This window comes from Bos javanicus, chromosome 1, assembly GCF_032452875.1.
Source record: "Bos javanicus breed banteng chromosome 1, ARS-OSU_banteng_1.0, whole genome shotgun sequence".
Lineage (NCBI taxonomy): Eukaryota > Metazoa > Chordata > Mammalia > Artiodactyla > Bovidae > Bos > Bos javanicus.
Window position 1 is genome coordinate 152,454,442 of NC_083868.1, and position 17,978 is coordinate 152,472,419.

Sequence of the window (17,978 nt, forward strand, 5' to 3'; positions counted from 1 at the left end):
GGTACACATACACTGAGGTTGATAATCCAAATATACCCTGAAATTATTAGTTTGGGTGTGATGTGACTTCTCCTTTGGCTTGGTAAGTTCTTTCCAGAAAAAGAAAACAAACACACAACTTATAGCGTAGAACAAGCCCCATCAGACATTGGGCAGACTAACGAACGAAGTGGTCAGTGGATAAACCACGAGGCAGAAACAGTCCAGGTATTCCAACTCACTCAACATGCCTCTCAGTATACAGTTCTTGAAACTGTTTTTTGTCTGAAGAGGTTTCTAAAAGATATGTGATGTTAAGAAGGGATTCGTTTAAAAGAATACTGACGTGTAATTCAACAGTTAGGTAGTCACAATACAATGTAATTAACCCCTTCTTCCATCTGTAAATGGTTATTTCTGTGGTAGGATTCTGGTAGCTTTTTATATTTTTAATCAATTCCTATACTATAAAATGTCACTCAGAAATGTTTTATTTAATTTTTGCATGACAATTTTAAGATTATAGTAATTTTGTTTTGAAAAATAAAATTCCATCTTATAGGAAAGAGAAAACTCTTCAAGTCATTCATTGGCATCTTTACAGATTAGACCGGGTCAGCCAGTGAAAATCCTAAAAAAAGAAAAGAAACAAATATTCAGTCAAAAGAAATAACTACATCAAACTATATCCTATCTTGCTTGCTCTAAAATCCAAAAGTCCCATTATAACGACACTAGCCACAGTGGGGGTAAATGAGTTTTGTCTTTGATCTACAGCTTTTCCTAAAAAGGAGCTAAAAATCTATTAGTGAATCTTCTGTCTCTTCCTACAAAACAACCTAATATCACTTTCTGAATCTTGCCCCATTAATAGTAATCAGGGCAGACAAAAAAACTATAGAGTATGAAAGAAGCAGAAATACTACAAAACAGAAATATGTAGAAAACAAACTTATGGTTTGTCATTGTTCAGTTCTCAGTTGTGTCCAACTTTGTGACCCCATGGACTGCAGTATACACCAGGCCCCCCTGTCCATCACCATCTCCCGGAGCTTGCTCATACTCACATCCATCGAGTCAGTGATGCCATCCAACCATCTCATCCTCTGTCGTCCCCTTCTCCTCCCGCCTTCAATCTTTCCCAGCAACAGGGTCTTTTCCAGTGAATCAGCTCTTCACATCAGGTGGCCAAAGTATTGGAGCTTGAGCTTCAGCATCAGTCCTTCCAATGAACACTCAGGAATGATTTCCTTTAGGATGGACTGGTTGGATCTCCTTGCAGTCCAAGGGACTCTCAAGCATCTTCTCCAACACCACAGTTTGAAAGCATCAATTCTTTGGCGCTCAGCTTTCTTTAAGGTCCAACTTTCACATCTGCACATGACTACTGGAAAAATCATAGCTTTGACTAGATGGACCTTTGTCAACAAAGTAATGTCTCTGCTTTTTAATATGCTTTGTCATAGCTTTTGTTCCAAGGAGCAAGCGTTTTTTAATTTAATAGCTGCAGTCACCGTCCACAGTGATTTTGGAGCCCAAGAAAATGGTCTGTCACTGTTTCCATTGTTTCCCATCTATTTGCCATGAAGTTATGGGACTGGATGCCATGATCTTAGTTTTTTGAATGCTGAGTTTTAAGCCAGCTTTTTCACTCTCCTCTTTCATCAAGAGGCTCTTTAGTTCCTGTTCCTTTTCTGTCATGAAGGTGGTGTAATCTGCATATCTGAGGTTATTGATATTTCTCCCAGCAATCTTGATTTCAGCTTGTGCTTCATCCAGCCCAGCATTTCTCATGATGTACTCCATATATAAGTTAAATAAACAGAGTGACAAGCCTTGACACACTCCCTCCCCAATTTCGAACCAGTTTGTTATTCCATGTCTGGTTCTAACTGTTGCTTCTTGACCTGCATACATGTTTCTCAGGAGGTAGGTCAGGTGGTCTGGTATTCCCATCTCTTTAAGAATTTTCCACAGTTTGTTGTGATCCATAGTCAAAGGCTTTAGCATAGTCAATGAAGCAGGGGTAGATGTTTTTTTGGAAGTCCCTTGCTTTTTCTATCACCCAATGGATGTTGGCAATTTGATTATCTGCCTTTTCCAAATCCAGCTGGTACACGTGGAAGTTTTCGGTTCACATACTGTTGAAGCATAGCTGGAAGGATTTGAGCATTAACTTGCTAGCTTGTGAAATGAGTGCAACTGTACGATAGTTTGAACATTCTTTGGCATTGCCTTTCTTTGGGTTTAGAATGAAAACTGACCTTTTCCAGTCCTGTGGCCACTGCTGAGTTTTCCAAATTTGCTAGCATACTGAGTGCAGTACTTTAACAGCATCTTCTTTTAAGATCTGAAATAGCTCAGGTAGAATTCCATCACCTCCACTAGCTCTGTTCGTAGTGATGCTTCCTAAGGCCCACTTGACTTCACACTCTAGGATGTCTGGCTCTAGGTGAGTGATGACACTACCATGGTTATCCAGGTCATTAAGGCCTTTTTTGTATAGTTCTTGTGTGTATTCTTGCCAACTTATGGTTACCAAGGGGAAAAAGGCATGGTGGGGGAGGGAAGAAACTGGGAGACAGGGATTGACATATAAACACTACTATATATAAAACAGGTAACTAATGAGAACCTACTGTATCGCACAGGGAATTCTAGTCATATTATGTAGTGACCTACATGGGAAGAGAATCTAAAAAAGAATGGATATATGAATAACTGTTAATTTTGCTGAACAGCAGAAACCAACACACTATAAACCAACTATACTCCAATAAAAATTAATTTTTTAAAAAAGGAGGAGATGAGGGAGGAAAGAGGACCAAGCTCCCACATCTAAGCAGAACTTTGGTAGAAAGAGCAGTGCACGGAAGCCTTTCCCAGGACAGAAACTATCCTACCCATAGAGCCTGGACACTGGCAACTGCAGAGATTAGGTCCTCCCTGTACAGCAAGCAGCCCGCTACACCATGAATCAGTGATAAGTGGTGACCAGCAGTCTGTTCTCTGTATCTGAGTCTGTTTCTTTGCTCACAGTCACATTCATTCGTTTTACTTCAGATTCCACATCAAGAAGTGACAACACCCAGTGTCGCTCCTCTTTCCCTTTCTCTGTCTGCCTTATGTCACAAAGAATAATATCCTCTAGGTCCATCCACATTGCTGCAGATCATGGGATCTCCTTTTTTATGGTTGAATAGTGTTCTATTGTACATGTATATCACATCTTTTAGAAATTTATTTATTCATTTATTTATGGCTGTGCTGGGTCTTCACTGCCGCACGGGCCTTTCTCTAGATGCAGCAAACGAGGGCTCCTCTCTAGTTGCAGAGTGCGGGCTTCTCGTCACGGTGGCTCCTCCTGCTGTGGAGCACAGGCTCTGAGGTGCACGGGCTCTGAGGCGCACAGGCTCTGCAGTGCACGGGCGTCAGCAGTCACAGCCTGCAGGCTCAGCAGTTGCAGCTCCCAGGCTCTGGAGCACAGAGTCAGTGGTTGCAGCTCATGGGCTTCGTTGCTCCGTGGCATGTCCCATCTTCCCAGATCAGGGACTGAACCTGTGTCTCCTGCATTGGCAGGCAGGTTCTTTACCACTGAATCACCGGGGAAGTCCATACAAGAATCTGCTTCATCCGTTTATTGGTTGATGGACGCTTAGGTTACTTCCATATCTTAGCTATTGTAAATAATGTTGCTCTGAACACTGGGGTGCATGTTATCTTTTCAGACTTAAACATATAGAAACAAACTAGTGGTCACCAGTGGGGAGAAGGACAGGCGGAGGGACGAGATGGGGTATGAGATTCAGAGACACAAATTACTCTGTATAAAGTAACTAAGCTACAAGGATATATTGCACAGCATAGGAATAGACTTCCCTGTAGCTTAAATGGTAAAGAATCTGCCTGTGATGCAGGAAACCAGGGTTCGATTCCTGGGTTGGGAAGTTCCTCTGGAGAAGGGAATGGCAATCCACTCCAGTATTCTTGCCTGGAGAATTCCATGTACAGAGAAGCCTGGTGGGCTACAGTCTGTGGGGTCGCAAAGAGTCGGACACGACTAAGCGACTAACACACATAGGGAATATAGCCAATATTTTATAATAATTTTAAATGGAGTGTAGTCTATAAAAATCACTATGTTGTATACCTAAAACTAACATGGTACTGCAAATCAACTGTACTTTGTTTTAAAAAAATGACAAATGGCAATGGACACATAATTAATCAATGAAAAGTAAACAGCTAAGAAACTGTAATATAAGTGGAATTCTACCGGAATGAAGACACATATGTTGAAGTAGTAGATGCAAAAAAATACAAGGATAATCCTCATGGAATTATAAAAGAGGAAGTAGGAGGCTATATTTCTCCAGCAATATCCTCCAGGTTCATAGAGAACCCACAACAGACCACTAGAAGCAGATCACTTAGAAAGGTGAACGTGGTAGCAGAGAGAGGACATCAGTCAGGGCCCTCCTGTGACTATAACACCGGTCTGTTTTGTCTGTGTGCTCTGACCGCACTTACCAGGGCTTTAGCCCTTAGTGCTCTGATGCTCTGATGCCAGGAGGAGGGGCTCTTGGCTGCAACACTAACACCCCAGCTACTGGAAAGTCGGTGCTCAGCTAGACAAAAGGACACGGGATTTTAAAACCTATCTATTGGGTGTCTAGCTAGACAGAATTATCTGAACAAAGAGTTTCTTTCTAAGGTAATCAATAAACCCACAAAGGTACTGAGCAGATTCTGAAAGTTGACCTATCTTAAAACAGTCTGGCTGCTTGCTCCATGTAAACTGTGCTAATCTCACCTAACTCATCATCTTTCTGGCCTAGTCTTTCTGTGCTCACCATCCCCATCACCATGCTTCTTCTTAAGTATCTCTTCTCTCTGCTATGAGAAGAGCCTATGAGAGGCTATGCCAAAGCCTTTCTCTCCCTGTTTTTAAATTTTAATTGAAGTATAATTGACACACGTGCATGCTAAGTTGCTTCAGTCATGCTCCACTCTCTGCGACCCTATGGACTGTGGCCCACCAGGTTCCTCTGTCTATGGAATTATCCAGACAGAAATACTGGAGTGGGATGCCATACATTCCTCCAGGGGATCTTCCTGACTCAGGGGTCAAACCTGCACCTCCTGTGGCCCCTGAACTGAGCCACTGGGAAGGCCCCATAATTGACTCATAACATTACATTTATTTCAGGGGCTTCCCAGGTGGCGTCAGCGGTAAACAACCTGCCTGCCAATGCAGGAGACATGAGACGTGGGTTCGGTCCCTGGGTCAGGAAGATCCCCTGGAGGAGAAAATGGCAACCCACTCCAGTATTTGTGTCTGGAGAATTCCATAGACAGAGGAGTTTGGCAGGCTACGTCCATGGGATTGCAGAGTCTGACACAACTGAGCGACTAACACACACACACGTTATACTCATTTCAGGTATACAACACAATGACCTGATATTTGTACACATCAAAAAATGATCACAACAAATCTAGCTAACATCCATCACTACATATAGTCACAAAAATGTTTACTGTAATGAGAACTTGTAATAGCTATTTGGTTAGCAACTTTCAAATATGCAACACAGTATTATTAACTACAGTTATCATGCTGTTCATTACATCTCCGAAGACTTATATTTATAACTGGAAGTTTGTACCTTTTGACCCCCATAGGCCATTTTGCCCACTCCCCACCCACCAACTCTGGCGACCACCAACCCATTTTCTGCACCTATGAGCTGGGGTTTTTGTTTGTTTTGGGCTCCATACGTGAGGTCATATGACACTCACCTCTCTCTGACTTGAGTCTCTCAGCACAACGCATTCAAGGCCGACCCACGTTGTTGCAGTGCTAAGACTCCATCCTTTTTACGGCTAAATAATAACCCATTGTGTGTATTTACAAACCATTTTAGGAATCACTGAGCTAATATGGACTAGAATGGGTGAACTTAACTCAGATAACCAATATATCTACTACTGTGGACAAGAATTCCTTAGAAGAAATGGAGTAGCCCTCATAGGCAACAAAAGAGTCTGAAATGCAGTACTTGGGTGCAGTCTCAAAAATGACAGAATGATCTCTGTTCATTTCCAAGGCAAACCTGCAATATGATAGTAATCCAAGTCCATGCCCCAACCACTAATGCTAAAGAAGCTGAAGTCTGAACCGAGATATGAAGACCTACAAGACCTTCTAGAACTAACACCCCAAAAAGATGTTCTTTTCATTATAGGGTACTGGAAGGCAAAAGTAGGAAGTCAAGAGATACCTGGTATAACAGGCAAGTTTGGCCTTGAGTACAAAATGAAGCAGGGCAAAGGCTAACAGAGTTTTGCCAAGAGAATGCACTGGTCATAGCGAACACCCTCTTCCAACAACACAAGAGAAGACTCTACACGTGGACATCACCAGATGGTCAATACCAAAATTAGATTGATTATATTCTTTGCAGCCGAAGATGGAGAAGCTCTATACAGTCAGCAAAAACAAGACCAGGAGCTGTGACTCAGATCATGAATTCCTTATTGCAAAATTCAGACTTAAATTGAAGTAGAGAAAACCACTAGGCCATTCAGGTATGACCTAAATCAAACCCTTTATAATTATACAGTGGAAGTGACAAATAGATTCAAGGAATTAGATCTGACAGAATGCCTGAAGAACTATGGATGGGGGTTCATAACATTGTACAAGAGGTGGTGATCAAAATCATCTCCAAGAAAAAGAAATGCAAGAAGGCAAAATAGTTGTCTGAGGAGGCCTTACAAATAGCTGAGAAAAGAAGAAAAGTGAAAGGCACAGGAGAAAAGGAAAGATAAAATCATCTGAACGCAGAGTTCCAAAGAATAGCAAGGAGAGATAAGAAAAGCTTCCTAAGTGATCAGTGCAAAGAAATAGAGGAAAACAACAGAATGAGAAAGACTAGAGATCTCTTCAAGAAAATTAGAGATACCAATGAAACATTTCATGCAAAGACAGGCACAATAAAAGACAGAAATGGTATGGACCTAATAGAAGCAGACGATATTAAGAAGAGGTGGCAAGACTACACAGAAGAACTGTACAAAAAAGATCTTCATGATCCAGATAACCACAAAGGTGTGATCACTCACCTAGAGCCAGACATCTTGGAGTGTGAAGTCAAGTGGGCCTTAGGAAACATCACTACGAACAAAGCTAGTGGAGGTGATGGAATTCCAGTTGAGCTATTTCAAATCCTAAAAGATGATGCTGTGAAAGTACAGCACTCAACAATCCAGCAAATTTGGAAAAATCAGCGGTGGCCACAGGAGTAGAAAAGGTCAGTTTTCATTCTAATACCAAAGAAGGGAAATGCCAAGAAATGTTCAAACTATCACACAGTTGCATTGATTTCATACGCTAGCAAAATAACGCTCAAGATTCTCCAAGCCAGGCTTCAACAGTATGTGAATCGAGAACTTCCAGATGTTCAAGCTGGATTTAGAAAAGGCAGAGGAACCAGAGATCAAATTGCCAACATCTGCTGGATCATAGAAAAAGCAGAATTTCAGAAAGTCATCTACTTGTTTTACTGACTATGCTAAAGCCTTTGACTGTGTGGATCACAACAAACTGTGAAGCATCCTTAAAGAGATGAGAATACCAGACCAGCTTACCTACCTCCTGAGAAATCTGTATTCAAGTCAATGAGCAACAGTTAGAATTGGACATGGAAGAACAGAATACTGGTTCTAAATTGGGAAAGGAGTATATCAAGGCTATATACTGTCACCCTGCTTATTCAACTTATATGCAGTGAACATCATGTGAAATACTGGGCTGGATGAAGTGCAAGCTGGAATCAAGATTGCCAGGAGAAATATCAATAACTTCAGATACGTAGATGACACCACCCTTATGGCAGAAAGCAAAGAGGAATTAAAAAGCCTCTTGATGAAGGTGAAAGAGGAGAGAGAAAAAGCTGGCTTAAAACCCAACATTCAAAAAACTAAGATTATGGCATCCAGTCCCATCAGTTCAGTTCAGTTCAGTCGCTCAGTCGTGTCTGACTCTTTGCGACCCCACGAACCGCAGCACGCCAGGCTTCCCTGTCCATCACCAACTCCCAGAGTCCACCCAAACCCATGTCCATTGATCTCATCCTCTGTCATCCCCTTCTTCTCCTGCCCTCAATCTTTCCTAGCAGTTCATGGCAAATAGATGGGGAAACAATAGAAAGTGACAGACTTTATTTTCTTGGGCTCCAAAATCACTGCAGATGGTGACTGCAGCCATGAAATTGAAAGAGGCTTGCTCCTTGAAAGAAATGCTATGATAAACCTAGACAGCATATTAAAAAGCAGAGACATTACTTTGCTGACAAAGGCTCATCTACATGAAAGCTACGTTTTTTCCACTAGTCATGTATGGATGTGAGAATTGGACCATAAAGAAAGCTGAGCACCAAAGAATTGATGCTTTTGAACTGTGGTGCTATAGAAGACTCTTGAAAAGTCCCTTGGACTGCAAGATCAAACCAGTCAATCCTAAAGGAAATCAATCCTGAATATTCATTGGAAGGACTGATGCTGAAGCTGAAGCTCCAATATTTTGGGCACCCGATGCAAAGAGCTGACTTATTAGAAAAGACCTGGAAGCTGGAAAAGACTGAAGGTAGGAGGAGAAGAGGGTGACAGAAGATGAAATGGTTGGATGGAATCACTGACTTTATGGACATGAGTGTGAACAAGCTCCAGGAGATGGTGAAGGACAGGGAACTCCATGGGGTTGCAAAGAGTTGAACAGGTTGAGCGACTGAACCAAGACAACATCTATTGAGATGATCATATTATTTTTATCCTTCATTTTGTTAATGTAGTGTACCACAATGACTGATTTGTAGATAGCAACTGTTTTTAAATACCTGGAATAAACCCTAGTTCATCATACAATATAATTTTTTAATGTATTGTTGAATTTGGTTTGCTAATATTTTATTAAGGTTTTTACATCTATGTTCATCAAGGATAATTTTCTTTTCTTGTGGTATCCTTGTCTGATCTTGGTTATTGAGGTAAATTTGGCCTTGTAAAAATGACTTCACAAGTGTTCCTTCCTCCTTTATCTTCTGGAAGAATTTGAGAAGAACTGATATTAATTCTGCTTTGAATGTTTGGTAGAATTCACCAATGAAGCCACCTGGTCCTGGACTTTTGTTTCAGAGGTTTTGATTACCAATTCAATCTTCTAACTACTAATCAGTCTATTCAAATTTTTTATTTCTTCATGATTCAGTCTTGGTAGTTTACATGTTTCTAGGAATTTATCCATAAATTTAGGTTGTCAAATTTATTAGTATATATTTGTTCACAGTAGTCTCCATGAATTTTTATATTTCCACAGTATCAGTTGTAATGGCTCATCTTTCATTTCTGATTTTGAGTCCTCTCCCTTTATTCTTGCTGATTCTAGATAAAGTTGTGTCAGTTTTAACTATTCAAAGAACCAGAGTTAAGTTACATCAATCTTTTCTACTGTGCTTTTAGACTCTAATTCATTTATATGTGCTCTGACCTTTGTTATTTCCTTCCTTCTAACAACTTTGGGCTTTTCCCCCCCTTAGTTTCTTCAAGTGTAAAGTCAGGTTGTTTGAAATTTTTCTTGTTTTTTGAGGTAGGCTTTTATTGCTATGAACTTCTGAGACCTGCTTTTGCTACATCCCATACATTTTGATATATTTTATTAGCATTTTCATTTAAATTTTTAAAAAATTTATTCTTTGACCCCTTTGCTGCGCAGTAACATGTTGTTTCAGCTCCACATTTTCTAGTTTTCTTTTGTAATCGATTTCAAGTTTCACACTATGGTGGCTGAAAAAGATGCTTTGTATGATTTTATTCTTAAATTTATGAAGATTTGTTTTGTGTCCTAACATATGATCTATCCTGGAGAAAGTTTCATGTGCACTTGAAAAGAATGTGTATACTGTTGTTTTTGAAAGGAATGTTCTGAATACATACGTCATTGACTGGGGAGTTTTTGCAGAAACTAACGCCTGTGGCCAGTGATTTGTCATGTAAGTGTATACTGAAATGTTTTCAGTCAGTAAGTTAAGTCCATCTGTTCAAATGCGTCATAGAAGGTTGATGTTTTCTAACTGATTTTGTGTCTGGATAAGCTATCAATGCCAAAGAATGCTCAAACTACCGCACAACCGCACTCACCTCACGTGCTAGTAAAGTAATGCTTAAAATTCTCCAAGCCAGGCTTCAGCAATATGTGAACTGTGAACTTCCTCATGTTCAAGCTGGTTTTAGAAAAGGCAGAGGAACCAGAGATCAAATTGCCAACATCCGATGGATCATGGAAAAAGCAAGAGAGTTCCAGAAAAACATCTATTTCTGCTTTATTGACTACACCAAAGTCTTTGACTGTGTGGATCACAATCAACTGTGGAAAATTCTGAAAGAGATGGGAATACCAGACCACCTGATCTGCCTCTTGAGAAACCTATATGCAGGTCAGGAAGCAACAGTTAGAACTGAACATGGAACAACAGACTGGTTCCAAATAGGAAAAGGAGTACGTCAAGGCTGTATATTGTCACCCTGCTTATTTAACTTCTATGCAGAGTACATTATGAGAAACACTGGACTGGAAGAAACACAAGCTGGAATCAAGACTGCCGGGAGAAATATCAATAACCTCAGATATGCAGATGACACCACCCTTATGGCAGAAAGTGAAGAGGAAGTAAAAAGCCTCTTGATGAAGGTGAAAGTGGAAAGTGAAAAAGTTGGCTTAAAGTTCAACATTTAGAAAACGAAGATCATGGCATCCGGTCCCACCACTTCATGGGAAATAGATGGGGAAACAGTGGAAACCGTGTCAGACTTTATTTTTCTGGGCTCCAAAATCACTGCAGATGGTGACTGCAGCCATGAAATTAAAAGACGCTTACTCCTTGGAAGGAAAGTTATGACCAACCTAGATAGCATATTCAAAAGCAGAGACATTACTTTGCCAACAAAGGTTCGTCTAGTCAAGGCTATGGTTTTTTCTGTGGTCATGTATGGATGTGAGAGTTGGACTGTGAAGAAGGCTGAGCACCAAAGAATTGATGCTTTTGAACTGTGGTGTTGGAGAAGACTCTTGAGAGTCCCTTGGACTGCAAGGAGATCCAACCAGTCCATTCTGAAGGAGATCAGCCCTGGGATTTCTTTGGAAGGAATGATGCTAAAGCTGAAAGTCCAATACTTTGGCCACCTCATGCGAAGAGTTGACTCATTGGAAAAGACTCTGGGGGAGGGATTGGGGGCAAGAGGAGAAGGGGATGACAGAGGATGAGATGGCTGGATGGCATCACTGACTCGATGGACGGGAGTCTGAGTGAACTCCAGGAGTTGGTGATAGACAGGGAGGCCTGGCGTGCTGCGATTCATGGGGTCGCAAAGAGTCAGACACGACTGAACGACTGATCTGATCTGATCTGAAACTATCACTGATGTAAGTGGATGTTAAAGTTCCTGAATATTATTATACTGATGTCTTTCTCTCTTTAGGTCTGTAAATATTTGCTTTATATCCATGTGTATGCGTGTACTTTCCTATGTTGTATGTCTATGTACTTTCTTATGTCATATTTATAAATGTTATGTCTTTTTTTTTTCTAATTTTATTTTTAAACTTTACATAATTGTATTAGTTTTGCCAAATATCAAAATGAATCCGCCACAGGTATACATGTGTTCCCCATCCCGAACCCTCCTCCCTCCTCCCTCCCCATACCATCCCTCTGGGCCGTCCCAGTGCACCAGCCCCAAGCATCCAGCATCGTGCATCGAACCTGGACTGGCAACTCGTTTCCTACATGGTATTTTACATGTTTCATTGCCATTCTCCCACATCTCCCCACCCTCTCCCTCTCCCACAGAGTCCATAAGACTGTTCCACACATCAGTGTCTCTTTTGCTTTTGTTGGATTGACTCCTCTATCATTACACAATGCCCTTCTTTTTCTCTTGCTACAGTCTCTTGTTCTGAAGTCTATTTTATCTGATAGAAGTACAGCTACTCTAGCTTTCCTCTGGTTTCCATTTGCACAGATTATTTTTTTCCATCTCTTTATTTTCAGTCTGTGTGTGTTCTTATAACTGAAGTGAGTCTCTTATAGGCAGCATATAGATGTATCTTTTATCCATTCAGCCACTCTATTTACTTTGATTCAAGAACTTAATACATTAATATTTAAAGTAATTACTGATAGGTATGTACTTATTGCCATTTTGTTCTTCTCTGGCTGTTTTGTAGTTCCCCTTTATTCCTTTTACCAAAGTCCTTGTTATCTGTTTTATAAAAACAGAATTTCAGTACAATTCTGTACATTTCATAGATTCCAAATAAGGTAATTTATATTCATTTACCAGGTGTCCATTTTGCCCATTTGTCCACTGCCTTGTTCAAAACAGAAGAAAATCTAACAGCAGATGTATAAAGAACCAAGACAAAAACTCCTTGAAAAAATATACAAAACATTGAAAACAACAGCTGATATGCAAGGTGTAAGCTTGAAGGCCAGGTATTTAAGAGAAAGCAAAATTAGCTGGACCAGGATCAAAGTACAAAGGTAAGTATGAAAAGCAACTTAATCTGGAATGGAAGAGGAGCAGGCTATAAACTTTATCATTTATTTTACTGGTATACTCTATACTGCAGTTTTGCTTTAGAGGCCAAAGTAACTTTGAATATAATTACCCAAATTACCCTATTATATAATCTCCTATCCTATTGAGACTATATCCACTCTCTGCCTTCTGGCCACTTTGGCCTTCTTTCAGTTTCCTGGACTTGCCACGCTCTGTCCTGCTAAACAGCCTGTGCACAGTGTTCTTCTCGCTTCTTTGCTGAGCATGTCCTACTTCCTTACTTATCCTTCAGCTCTCGGTTTAAGCATCACTTCTGAGAAGACTTCCTGGTGACTCCAGTATAAACTGAATTCCTTTGTGGGTTTTTTTGCTTGTTTTCAAATTTATTTTATTGAAGTATACTTAGTTGATTTACAATGTTGTGTGAATTTTTGATGAATAGCAAAGTGATTCCATTATACATGTACAAAGATACCCTTTTTCATATTCTTTTCCATTATGGCTTATAATAGACTTTTGAACATAGTTCCCTGTGTTATACAGTAGGACTCTGTTGCCTACCCATTTTATATATAATAGTTTGCACCTGCTGATCCTAGACTCCCAATCCATCCCTTCCCTCTCGCCCTCCCCCGTGGCAACCACAAATCTGTTCTCTGTATCAGTCTGCTTCTGTTTCACAGGTAAGTTCATCTGTGTCAAACTTTAGATTCCACCTACAAATGATACCAGACAGTATTTGTCTTTCTCTTTCTGACTTACTTCACTTGATATGATAATCTCTAGGCCCACCCATGTTGCTGCAAACGGCATAATTTTGTTCCTTTTACTGCTGAGTAATATTTCATTGTATACAGGTACTACATTTTTATCTATTAATCTCTTGATGGACATTTAGGTTGCTTCCATGTCTTCATTATTCCTGCAGTGAACACTTGGGTGCATGTATCTTTTCAAATTATGGTTTGCATCAGATACACGTCCAGGAGCAGGACTGCTGGATCATATGGCAACTCTGTTTTTACTTTTCTGAGGAACTTCCATACTATTTCCCACAGTGGCTGCACCACTTTACACCCCATCAATAGGGTAGGAAGGTTCCCTTTCCTCCACAACTTCTTGGATTCCTTTGTTTTATGTTTATTCAGAACTGGGTTTCTTTCCTTCAGAGGAATTGCCTCACTTTACTGTGATACATTCTAGTTGAGAGGTGACGGACTGTACTTTCTGACTGGACAATAAACTCCACGAAGTGAGAACTGAGCCTAGCTTTGCTCACTAAGCTATTCTTAGCACCTGACATAGCACATCTAATACCTATCTTAACAAATACTCATTGAACAAACAGATGACAGTGACAAACTCAGAAATGGTTTACAAAAAAAAAAAAAAAAAAAGAAATGGTTTACACAGAACTCTGTAAATGAGAGGGTGTTCTATTTGGTAGATACTTTTGGGGGTGGGCTGAGAGATGCCTTCTGCTTAGCAATTGCCTTTACCTGGGCTTTCCGCGTGCCTTGTGGCTCAATCATGATGTTGATAAGGGAGGGATTAGTTGTGTCTGCCAGGCTCTGCCTCAGGGATTTCTGGAGTTCTTCTGGTGTTTGTACAAAATACCCTTTGCCTCCAAATGCAGTCATGATGTGCTCATAATGTGAGTGAGGCAGAAGACACATTGGAGGGGCCCTGAAAAAGAAGGTCATAGTCAATAGAAAATAATTTGTCTGAAATAATTTGTGGGAAAATTTCAGCTAAACTGAAAGGCATATGTAAACTGAGATGCCTGTAAATTAAACTTTCCATACATTTTTTATTGTCTATGTGACAATGTCTAATGAACTTTCTATGATGATGGAAATTTTTATATCTGTTTTGTCCAATACAGTAACTACTAGTGACCTGCTGCTCTGAGCACTTTAAATATGACTGATTAAAAAGAAGAACTGAATTTTTAATTTAAAGTTAAACAGCCATATGTGGCTAGTAGCTACCTTGATGGACAGTGTAAGCTATACCATCAATTATTATGAATCCTTCTTCTCATAAAAAAGAAGAAAAAAGGAGTGATTACTACAAAACCGCAAATCACAACAAAACGACAAAGTCAGCAAGGCTTAAGAAACATACCCATGCCCTGCTGCCAGATTCACATCTCTCACATCCCACGGCCAGCCACAGTACTGTCTCAGGGTGACTGTGGCATCAGATGACCAAAATTTAGCGTGGTAAAAGGAAGACCTCTGTATCATGAATAATATGTAAACATCTATATCCCTATATTGTACAGTAGGAATAGTAGGACTAGGAGCATTTTGCAATAAGTTTTTTTGTTAACAAGGCTTAGACATCAAACTCATTCACCTGAGACTTCAGTGGCTCCCTGATCATAAACTGCTCATTGAAGTGCCAATCAAGGATGGTTGTATGAAAAGGAACCATGCAGACAGAACTCCTGCCCTGTAGAGCAGCCGGCCATGGAAAGAAGCAATACTTACACCACGCAGGCACATTCTGGTACAGCACACTTTTTAAACAGATTAAACTCGATGAGAAAAGTAAATATATGTTATTCTGGGTTACTTACACTGTAGTAGCATCTCCAAATTTTAACATTTCCTTCCAACTATCTGTATCAAAACCTTGATAAATTCCATTATTATTCACCACCAAAAGTACAATTGGCAAGTTGTACCTAAAATTGAAAGCAAAATATAAAGGAAATAATTTTCCATTCGAAAGCAATTTCTTTTCATTGGATTAAAATTTTAACTTGAAAATGGATAGTTTTCCATAAGCTTTTTTGTAGTATTAGGATAAGACTAAAAATTAAGCATTTGTTATCCTAGTGAAAGTGAAAGTCGCTCAGTTGTGTCTGACTTTTTGCGACTCCATGGACTGTAGCCTGCCGGGCTCCTCTGTCCATGGGATTTTCCAGGCAAGAAGACTGGAGTGGGCTGCCATGCCCTTCTCCAGGGGATCTTTCTGACCCGGGGATGGAACCCCAGTCTCTTGCACTGCAGACAGACTCTTTACACTCTGAGCTATCAGGGAAACCCTAATAAAGATGATCAAATTATTAACAGAAATATCATGGAGCGGTAGAAAGAGTGAAAGGTTAGTGGTTGGCAGACTGGTCCTACCACTATGCAGCTGTGTACCTTGGACAAATCACTGAGTTTTTCTGAACCTTGGTTTTCACAGATCTGGGTGCTAACAAGAATGACACCTTCCATATTTAATCCACCCCCTGAAGCACCTAGATTACTTCAACTGTTCCTCACAACTGTCCTTTAAGGTAGAAACTAGTACGATTCCTATTCCTGTTTTAGAGGAGACTGAAATTTGGTTAAGAGACTTATTTTGGGTCCTGGTGGAACAGCCAGCATTTAAATAATCCAGGCCATCTGACCCAGAGGCTGTGCTCTTAACCACCAAGCTCTGCTATCTCCCCAAAGAAATCAAGAGTTTTTCAGACCAGAACTTTTTTCAGTGACCTAAAAACTACTCCCCTGTTTTGCATTAGGCAAGTGGGTCTTGGGTATAATTTTTCATATTTCAGAGAAAGAAATACCCTGATTCAGGATGCTTTTTTACCTGCAGATGGTTTCTACTTCCATGCCAGAAAATCCAAATGCACTGTCTCCTTCCACACAGATGACCCGCTGCCCTGGGTTTCTATCTTTAGCCACTATAGCAGCTGCAATGGCAAATCCCAAACCAACTCCCATTGTTCCAAAAGTACCAGCATCAAGTCTGTTGGGGAACAGAGCTAAAATGAAACTCTCTGGGCATATCACAGATGGTGGGGTTGGCACAAATCTAGTCATATCCACATGGCTCATGGAACAATAAAGAACAATAAAAACATCCTCCTTATTATTAAGTTTTAAGACTGTGAGAAACTAATTTGTTGCGGATAAGCAGAATGAATGGGAAAAATCACCTATGATTGCTTGGAAGACTGTGAATATATCCTCAGAACACTGAGTACACAAATTATCACATGACCTCAGGGCACACCAAGCATTGCTGTTCAGTCGCTAAGTCGAGTTTGACCCTATGGACTGCAGAATGCCGGGCTCCTCTGTTCTATACTATTTTCCAGAGTTTGTTCAAATTCATGTCCATCAAGTTAGTGATGCTATCTAACCATCTTATCCTCTGCCAGTCCCTTCTCCTTTTGCCTTCAACCTTTCCCAGCAGCAGTGTCTTTTCCAGTAAGTTGGTTCTTCACATCAGGTGGCCAAAGTACTGGAGCTTCAGCTTCAGCATCAGTCCTTCCAATGAATATGCAGGGTTGAATTCCCCTAAGATTGACTGGTTTGATCTCCTTGCAGTCCAAGAGACTCTCAGAGTCTTCTCCAGCACCACAATTTGAAAGCATCAATTTTTTGGCACTCAGCCTTCTTTATGGTCCAACTCTCACGAGAAAAACCACAGCTTTGACTATACACATCTTTGGTGACAAAGTGATGTCTCTGCTTTTTAATATGCTATAGGTTTGTCATAGCTTTACTTCTAAGGAGCAAGTGTTTTTTAAGTTGCCTCTTTAGTGCAACAGGCAGCTCGTCAGTCTCATACCAAGCACAGAAGTGCTCCAAAACCTTTACTAAAAATATATTTATGAAGTATGTCCTTATGGACACATAGAATTTTCAAATGTTTTTATTAATTTGCTTTCTGTCATTTCTAATTGAACGCATTATTTCATTATAATTCCTTTCTTGGAAGCCTTACCTGTGGCGAGGAAGGTAGTTTTGAAGCACAGTACGTCCAATATCCATAGTATTTGCTCCTTCACTCACCACAAAACAGTCTCTGGGTAGTTGTTCTTGAACATGGTAGAATACTGTGTAATAGTTCATAGGCAGAGATTTTTTGGAAGCTAATTCCTAAAACATTAGAAGGAAATATAATCAAATTAGATTAGGACACAATGAGAATAAAAATCATCAATAAGCTACTTTCAAACTGATTTGCAACAACTATTTAGGTTGGTGCAAAAGTAACCATGGTTCTGTACTGCTGAGCTTTGCTGTTCAACACTGGAATGCACCCTTAAATAAACATGGTTTTGTTACACATCATTTTCATGTGCGTTTCTCACTTTGTGCTGTTCTGCTTATGACATTACTTGCTGTTTATTTTATATTTATTTTAGACTAGGCAAATAATGTTAAGACAAAAAGCAAGTCCGAGCAATTTTCTTATTCGAGTTCAAAATGGGTCATAAAGCAGCAGAGAAAACTCACAACGTCAACGCGTTTGGCCCAGGAGATGCTAACAAGTGTATGCTGCAGTGGTGGTGCAGAAAGTTTTGCGAAGGAGACAAGAGCCTTGACGATGAGGAGTGCAGCAGCCAGCCATCAGAAGCTGAC

At 40.2% G+C, this 17,978-nt stretch overlaps 1 protein-coding gene across 2 annotated transcripts in view; it reads right to left on the bottom strand.

Moving 5' to 3' along the window:
- Positions 1-454: 454 nt before the first annotated feature.
- The window catches only part of HACL1 (2-hydroxyacyl-CoA lyase 1), a 38,720-nt gene continuing 21,196 nt past the window's right edge, over positions 455-17,978 (bottom strand). Inside the window, exons 13-17 of one of the 2 annotated variants that reach the window (XM_061425095.1) lie at positions 17,338-17,492; positions 16,195-16,353; positions 15,185-15,292; positions 14,100-14,286; positions 455-610 (exon numbers count right to left, since the gene is read on the bottom strand). In XM_061425095.1, the coding sequence (XP_061281079.1) occupies positions 578-610; positions 14,100-14,286; positions 15,185-15,292; positions 16,195-16,353; positions 17,338-17,492 (642 nt within the window). In that variant the 3' untranslated portion in view covers positions 455-577. Of the gene's footprint in view, positions 611-1,060; positions 2,135-14,099; positions 14,287-15,184; positions 15,293-16,194; positions 16,354-17,337; positions 17,493-17,978 lie in introns of those variants that run through there. The other variant, XM_061425105.1, reaches the window with a different exon arrangement.